The sequence below is a fragment of the Brachyistius frenatus genome, unplaced genomic scaffold (assembly GCF_029030835.1).
Source record: "Brachyistius frenatus isolate BFR_SWC_R1_liver_20210118 unplaced genomic scaffold, ASM2903083v1 Contig_79, whole genome shotgun sequence".
NCBI lineage: Eukaryota > Metazoa > Chordata > Actinopteri > Embiotocidae > Brachyistius > Brachyistius frenatus.
In genome coordinates, this window is record NW_027210678.1 from 970,001 (window position 1) to 978,824 (window position 8,824).

General features: G+C 44.9%; 1 protein-coding gene across 1 annotated transcript in view; it reads right to left on the reverse strand.

Moving 5' to 3' along the window:
- The window catches only part of LOC138626916 (neuropilin-1a-like), a 63,850-nt gene extending 55,902 nt beyond the window's left edge, over window positions 1-7,948 (reverse strand). The window contains exons 1-2 of the mRNA XM_069708918.1: window positions 7,096-7,948; window positions 6,141-6,315 (exon numbers count right to left, since the gene is read on the reverse strand). Of these exons, the coding sequence (XP_069565019.1) occupies window positions 6,141-6,315; window positions 7,096-7,189 (269 nt within the window). The 5' untranslated portion in view covers window positions 7,190-7,948. The remainder of the gene's footprint in view (window positions 1-6,140; window positions 6,316-7,095) is intronic.
- Between the last annotated feature and the right edge of the window lie 876 nt (window positions 7,949-8,824).

Below are 8,824 nucleotides of genomic sequence, written 5' to 3' on the forward strand. Positions count from 1 at the left end.
CACACACACACACACACACACACACACACACACACACACACACACACACACACACACACACACACACACACACACACACACACACACACACACCACACCACACACACACACACACACACACACACACACACACACACACACACACACACACACACACACACACACACACACACACACACACACACACACACACACACACACACACACACACACAGCCCTGCTATTAACCCTTGAGGCATCGTCCATACATGCTGCTTTTATTGATTCGTCCATCCTGCAAACCATCATCATCATCATCATCATCATCATCATCATCTGCATCATCATCATCCAACGATCTTCATCATTGTCATCATCATCCTCATCTTCCTCCTCATCATCCTCATCCAACGATCATCATCTTCATCCGGACCTCCCCTGAGATCCAGTGGATCTGTCTCTGTGTCGGTCACGTGACCCCGCCTCCGCTTCGGGACCCATTTTGTTGACTAATCGTGGAGCTCTTCTCCTCGGGTCGATCGGACCTCCCGTCACCGTGTTCCCCTCCAGCTGGTCCTCTTCGGGACGAGCAGCGTCCCGTTCACGTCCCCGAGACGCCGGCAGCAGATATACGGTTGTTATTTTGTGCTGCGGTGATGAACTGCAGTAATTATCTCCTGAGCCGTTCCCGCTTTCCCTCCGCCTGCCTCATCGACCTCCGCTTTTTAATTTGTGGGTTTTACACTCGTCAGTTTATTAAGTTCATCGGGCTCACGCCGACCGATACCACGTTTTATTGATTTCTTTTAAGGCTCTTCGTGGCCGCGATGCAGATTAACACACTGGTGGTTCCTCCAGGACCCCGAGGCGTCTGCCGACCTGCCGGAGGACAACCAGCCCGTCCACTCAGTATTCTTTTATGTCCTTTAATTAGAAAGCAGGTCCAGATTTGATGCTTTCTGAGCTGCTTGTTTATTTTACTGTTCTTTTGAACTTCTTGTTCATCTTCATCCCTCATATATTATTTCATCATTTAAATCTATATTTTATAAGACTTTTCTTTCTGCGAAGCACTTTGTAAATCTGTTTTAATAATAATGAATCAATTCTCCATGAATGTTAGAACATTAAGTTATAAAATGACCAAATTAACAGAGTTTGCGGAGAGTTAAAAGCAGAAACCCTAACGTGTGAAAGAGTGAACTATGTTTGAGTTGTTGCTGGACTCGGAGGTCATGTGACCCAGCGATGACAGCTTCCCTTTGTTCAGGATTTCTCTGCTTCTCTCGGTTCTCCTTAAAAAGCAGCTTTGTTCAAACCGTTTGCTGCGTAAAGTTCACAAAAGTTGAACGATGCAGAACCGGAGTTCTTCTTCAGTGTGTTTGTTTGTTTGTTTGTTTGTTTGTTTGTTTGCTGGAAGCATCTCGTGACAGAAGAAGAAACCCAACATGTTAGTGAGCCTCCAGAACATCTTCTGTTCACACGCAAATTCAAACCTCAGTATTTTGCGGGTGTTTGCGTTTTTTAAATTTTTTATTCCTGCGATTTTTTTTCGCGAACAACGTCGTCGTCAGGATCTGCACTGAAAGTATTAACGTCATGAAGTAAATCTTTTCAGACAAAACCCACTTTATGAACACAAATAACAAATAATAAAAAACAAATAACTTGTTTACAACTAGAAAGACTTGAAACCAGAACAAACAGGTAAACAGGAAGTGACGGGAACATTATTGATCACAAAAACTCAGCAGAATCCAGGAGGGAGTTTGAGCTGTGTGTGTGTGTGTGTGTGTGTGTGTGTGTGTGTGTGTGTGTGTGTGTGTGTGTGTGTGTGTCTGTGTGTGTGTGTGTGTGTGTGTGTGTGTGTGTGTGTGTGTCTGTGTGTGTGTGTGTGTGTGTGTGTGTGTGTGTGTGTGTCTGTGTGTGTGTGTGTGTGTGTGTGTGTGTCTGTGTGTGTGTGTCTGTGTGTGTGTGTGTGTGTGTGTGTGTGTGTGTGTGTGTGTGTGTGTGTGTGTGTGTGTGTGTGTGTGTGTGTGTGTCTGTGTGTGTCTGTGTGTGTGTGTGTGTGTGTGTGTGTGTGTGTGTGTGTGTGTGTGTGTGTGTGTGTGTGTGTGTGTGTGTGTGTGTGTGTGTGTGTGTGTGTGTGTGTGTGTGTGTGTGTGTGTGTGTGTGTGTGTGTGTGTGTGTGTGTGTCTGTGTGTGTGTGTCTGTGTGTGTCTGTGTGTGTGTGTGTGTGTGTCTGTGTGTGTGTGTCTGTGTGTGTCTGTGTGTGTGTGTGTGTGTGTGTGTGTGTGTGTGTGTGTGTGTGTGTGTGTGTGTGTGTGTGTGTGTGTGTGTGTGTGTGTGTGTGTGTGTGTGTGTGTGTGTGTGTGTGTGTGTGTGTGTGTGTGTGTGTGTGTGTGTGTGTGTGTGTGTGTGTGTGTGTGTGTGTGTGTGTGTGTGTGTGTGTGGGGTGCTTGCTGTGCATGTGCGGCCTCATGTTGGAGGAAACAGTTCAGCCAACTCCTTAAAGCCGTCCCAGATTACCGTCCACCGACGCATGTTCTGGTGTTCCTCCGGTTCCTCCGGTTCCTCCGGTTCCTCCGCTCCTCGTCAGCGCTCCGCGGGGAGCCGCTTCGTCGTCCGCGCTATTTCAGACATGGACGCGAGACAAGAATGGTCCTGGTGCCGCTCCAGATTGGCCGAGCCGACCGATCTTCACGCGTCTGAAGATAAAAGTGTTACCGGTCGTCGTCTGTTCGTCGAGCTCCACGATTTGTCACTTGGGAGTCGGTGGAAGTAAAAAGGTCGTCGTTGGATTCGTCACCCGGACCGACGGCTCGCGACAGATTCATCAACTCAACCTCGACTCATTTTCTGAAACTTAAGCAAGTTATAATCCCGTGAGTTCGTGTTATTCTTCTGATAAATCCTCAAATGTTTTTTTCTGTCCTTGTTTCCAGAACTGATCTAATTTTAGTGCAGAGCTCCTCCCGACTTTCTATCTTCATGAATCACCCGAACATAAAAAACACTTCCTGGCTGACATGTATGTATTTTTAAAAATGCTGTAATTATGGATCATAATTACAAAGGCCGGTGGTGAGGTTGCACGCGGAGATATTTTGTGACACAGATGTCGGAAACGTCGCCGCGCAGCGTTTCAGGTTTCTCTGTTTGGTGAGTTTCACAGCAGACGAACATGTTTGTTTTGTTCTGGTCCGATAATTCAAATATGGGACCGGGAGACAAAAATGGGCAAACGACAACAGGAGGCGGGGTCGTCACGCCAACCGCTCTGGACTGTTGGTTGGACAAGACTAATAATCTAAAGACATCTGGGGCAATGAAAAAAGCTCATTTTCAATCATTTCTGCATTTTATAAATAACACAATTCATTTAATAATCAACTGGAAACACCACCTGTTGGTGCTCGGCCTCTGCCAACCTGCCGAGTTGCAGCTTTACATGCAAATCTGTCCACACTCATAATTTAGGAGAAGACTGAAGCAAAAAATAATAAATAAATAAAAGTGATTAACATTTGTTAGTATCAAATCAAATCTTAAATATGGACACAGTCTCTTCTTCTGTCCCTCGGTGATGGTGCCGAGTAATTGACAGAAACATTATGACGTCTCGGTGAACTTGACCTTTGACCTTTTGGATATAACGTGTCATCACGCCATCGCTTTGGACAATCAGACACTCGTGTTAAATTCTCAGAGTTAAAGTATGAATTCTGCAGTTATGGCCACGAACGTGCTCTGTAAGGTCACGGCGACCTTTGACCTCTAAAACCTAACCAGTTCATCCTCGGGTCCGAGTGAGTGTAAAACAAACAGCTCTCAGGTGCATTACTGCCCCCTACATGCGGTAGTCACACACTACGACTACACGCTGGTAACAACAAGGGAAAATGTGTATTTTAAGACAAGATGATGGTTCAATAAACTATTTTACTTTAAAAATTCATAAATCCTGACCCCTCCCTAATTTAAACGTCTTGTTTTATCGGACCAACGGTCCAAAACGTAAAGATATTCAGGTTACAGTCGTGAAGCTACGAAGGCTAGAACAAAACACCTTTTGATGTTTTAGCTTTAAAAATGTCTCCATCAGTTCTCAGAATGATTTCGGGGTCAGATTTGGGAACTGACAAGAGTTTCGTTAACATGCTCACAGTTCATCTGATGCTTGTGTCCTCGTCGTGAAGCGCCAACAGAGCTTAATGTCCCACTTTTAATTCATCTTATTCTGTCTCTGTTGCCAATCAAAGCTTCTGCAGCATCGCGCCGTCCATCAGCAGAATAAAAACTCTCAGAAATCAGCTCAGGACATTTTTTAAGAGGGACTGCGGTCTCGCCAAAAGGCTTAAGGCCCCCCTCGATGGGCATATTTCGAACATTTGACTCGTTCCCAAAAACAACACGGCTCCTGCCAAGTCAGAGAGCTACGAGCTACACCCTGTCATCATCCAACATAAACTCACACAACAAATAATGAAACCAATCGAGAGCGAAGGGGCTCCGAAGGAAGCAGCCAAATGACACGAGGAGGAAGCGGCGGGGTCGCTGGTTCGATTCCGGCGGCAGACGGAGAGTGTCGGACTTAATGTGGAGCCAAAAGTGAAAAGTACCACAACGGAAACACAACTGGAGGACACTTTGAGGGCACCTTCAAGTCTTTCCAACCGGAGCGCCCCCTGTTGGTGCGTTGCCCTTCGTAATAAAACGATTAGCTCACGATAAACCGCGCTGAGACCGTAATATTTTATTTTACGGCGGCCGTCTTCCAACACATTAACCTACAGAAAAAAAATGTAAGTTGGACAATAACGCTCTGTCGGTGGCGCGCCACACCGCCGGCCACCGTCCAAAACTTCATCACTGGGATTTTCATGAAGTACTTAAACAGCATCATCGCATACTCGTACCGCTCGCTGGGTTACCAGGCAGAACACGGGGAGGAAGAGGCTTTCCAAACAGGTGGAACACACAGTGTCTCCACTCATGATCCGATAGTAGTGGAGGACCACATCTGGAGACCTGATTTACACAGCAGCTGTTTATGGAGCTTTTAAAAAAGATAGAGGAGCCGACATAAAAACAAAAAAACAAAAAAAACAAAAAAACAACAGGCTTATTTATGGAGGAGAGCAACACATGGGCGGCCGAGTGTGTGTTTCTGTGTCAAAGAGAAGGGAGGGTGTGTATGTGTGTGTGTGTGTGTGTGTGTGTGTGTGTGTGTGTGTGTGTGTGTGTGTGTGTGTGTGTGTGTGTGTGTCTGCACGGCGGCAGCTTGTTTACACCTTTTGCACACTGATGGTGGAAGGAGATTAGTTGCTGTTTCTAAAATGAGTCAAACTGCCTCCAGAGTCCAACAAACTGCTGATACTGATGTTTACTTGTCTTCTTTGGATCGCTGTCATGCTGAGTCATGTTTGTTTGACCAATGAACTTTCAGAAAGAATTCCAAAGATCAAAGATTATGTCATTATTTGTTTGTTTTGTCTGACCAGTGAATCAAAATTCAACTTTATTCCTTCAAACTATCATATCAGTCAGAGAAAAACAGGAAAGCTTCACATTTTTGGACTATTTGTTCACAAATAAACGATAAGTAAAATATGAAAATTGGCTGCTGTTTTTCACTCACCAGTTTAAGTGTCTTCAGATCGAGGTGAAAAAACACAATTACAGATAAAAGCCTCTTTTCTCTTCCAACATCCTCCTAAAACCCTGAAACAGCAGCAGCACATCCCAACAATCTGTTAAATCAAACTCCATCTCTGTTTCTATTTAAATCCAAACAAGCTCAACACAAGCAGGTAAACTCGACCTGCAAATGAAAAGCAAACACCAGCTCGCTCTTTTCCTGCGGTGAGCAAACTGAACGTCCATCAACAGCTGCCGCAAACACTTCTGCCAAGTTTAAAATCACACACACACAAAAAAAAACAGCCAGAGACAGAAACCTCAGAAAACTCAGGTAGGAATGATCAAAACTGCCTTCATCTCCTCTGCACACCTCCAACTCTGAGGCAGCAGATGTGCCCCTCTTTGACCAATAGGTGGCAGAGTTTCACACTGTATCCAGGCAGGATTGAGGAGAGCGCAGAGGAGGGTAGCAGAAGGAGGAGAGAGGAGGAGAGGAGGAGTGAGGAGGGAAGTCTTACTTGCAGTCTCGGTCCTCCAGATCAAAATGCGGGTTGAAGTTGATGAGGATCTTCTGACCCGGTTCGGGGGCGGTGATGACCCACACGCACTGCTGGGAGGGCAGGTAGGCGCCGGGGTAGCCCGGGGAGGTCAGGTAGTCCGCGGTGTGGATCTCTATGGTCCCCCCGCATTTATCTGCACCGCAAAAAAAAAAACACAAGGCAGAAAGTTACAGGAAGAGAAATGGACTTTCAGAAGCACTCTGATGAAGTCCAGTTTGGGAAGATCATAAATCCCCCAAAAATCCCCATTATGTTGACAAAAAAACACATATTTTATTTTTGCGCATCAGAAGCATAAATTCACACCAGCCTGCAAAAATACAAATAAAAAAATAAGGTGCTAAAACTTACGATTTGCAGTATTTAGAAAAGGTGTGGTATAAAGTGAGCTTCAGCTGCATCCGCGCCATACGGTGTGATAACGCACGCGGAGGTGAGGCGCGGGCGACCAGCAGGATGATTAATTTTAATTTTCTCTCTGAATGGTTTTAGTAAATTGCTTGCATAGCCTGGATCAGGCTTCCGTGGCAACGAGCTGCAAAACGCGCTTTTTGAAGGGATGAACGGAAGCAGACAGATTTGTATTATTATTAGAATAAGAAAATGTTGATATAGAGACTTGTTGTGCGTCAGCGAGCTCAATTATTAGTTTTATTTGGAAGATAATTTGAGCATCTTTTGGATTTCTTGCTACAATCAGAGCATTTTGTGTAATATGCTTCATTTTCTTTCATTTGTTGGAGTATTTATGGTGAGAATCAGTGTTTACGGGGTCGGATTTAAACCCCAGCAGACGTCGTCTCAAAGGGAAAGCCGAGACATAACAGGTGAGCGGACACAATGGTGCAAAATGATGCAAAATTGATCAATAGGCTGCCTGTTGTCAAGCCACATGCATCAAGTCAACACCTACCAGTCTGAGCCAACGAAGCAACCAAGATGACTTGGGTGAAAAGGAACAATAGCAATCCACTACGCATCCTTATGAGACAGTGAAACACAGACATGCTTCAAAAATAAAATAAAAAAAGGGAAATAAAGACCAAAAAAAGAAAAACGTCCGAGGAGTTTACGTCCAGAGAGGGAGGAAAAATAAAATCTCCGGAATCTGTCTCAAAGTAAGAGATGTGGTTGTTGTAGGTTCCCCAGCATCCTGTGAGCTTCAGCAGCGGAGCTCTGTGTCTGTCAGGGAACAAGTCTCCATCTCCTGGAAGAAAAAACACAAAATGAAATAATAATCCAAACGCAGGAAAACAAGAATGAAAAAGGAACCAAAAATGTTTAAAAAATCCGTTGGTCAAGAAGTGTCAGCTGCGCTCCGTCGGTTCGAGCTCGAGCTTCTCACTTCTGGTACCAAACCGGAGCGATGATGCACATACTTCCAAGTCGGAGATGTTTAAAAAAAGAGAGCACGAGTTCAACCGGGATTCAGAGGAAACCAGCCGCGGGGAACATCGGGACGCTCTCCGGCTCTTTTACTCCGTGTTTCAGTCCGCTTCTCTCTCCGCCGCGCAGTGACTCACCGACTGACCGCCACAGCACAAATGTCAAGAAAATACGAGGCGAGTCGTGAAAGTACAGCAGCGGAATTTCCACTCCCCCCCCCCCTCCAAAAAAAAAAATCCTGCTCCGAGACGCCGCTGCGCGTAAAGCGAAGGCAGCGAGCGACCGGTACAAAAGGGGGCTGGAGCAAACTGACACCGGGGCGCCCTCTGTGCGCTCCTGACGCGCGCATGAAGGGCTGGAGAGGGAGGAAAAAAAAGAATGCGCACGCAAACTCACTGCCGTGTGTGTGTGTGTGTGTGTGTGTGTGTGTGTGTGTGTGTGTGTGTGTGTGTGTGTGTGTGTGTGTGTGTGTGTGTGTGTGTGTGTGTGTGTGTGTGTGTGTGTGTGTGTGTGTGTGTGTGTGTGTGTGTTTTGTAAGGAGGTGTGGACAGTGAAGCTCCACCTGATCAGAGGAACAGATTCATTTGTTCCTCCGAGGTGACCTACATCTGACTGGAGCTTCTGCAGCAGGATCACATGTTGATTCTGGACTTTTATTTTAAAACATGAAACTGCATTTTCTTTCTTTGTTACGTTGAACCAACAAATTACAAAATTCATTTGTTAAAAATGTAATTTCAAACTCATGTTTTTATGTTACAGAAATAGGGAAAAAGTGATTTCTTCCAACATAGAAAAAGACACTTGGATCTATGGAGGATTATTTTGTGCCATATTGAGGATGATTTGGGCTTTAAGATATTAAAATGATGAAGACAGAAGTGATAAACAGATTGTTTATAGCAGCCAGTTATTTCCATTTGTTTACAGACGCAGATATACTGATAACAATATACAATATGTATTTCAGATTGATATGCCGTGAAATACAAACGTTATTTTCTCATTAAGTACCTAAAATCTGCCTCAAGCTAATAATGAGTTCCTACATTACCCAGAAGGCCTTTCATCGACCCCCCGGAGAACATGTCTGAACTTGTTGCACAGTTTTCACATGAAAAAAAATAAAAATAATAAAGGAAGTTGTGTTTGTGGAAAATAAAATTCAACGTGTAAAGTTAATACAATGAGTCACAGTGGGGCGGAGGGAGGAGGGGGGTATTTGACCCTTGACCTCTGTAGCTCTAAAATCCTCT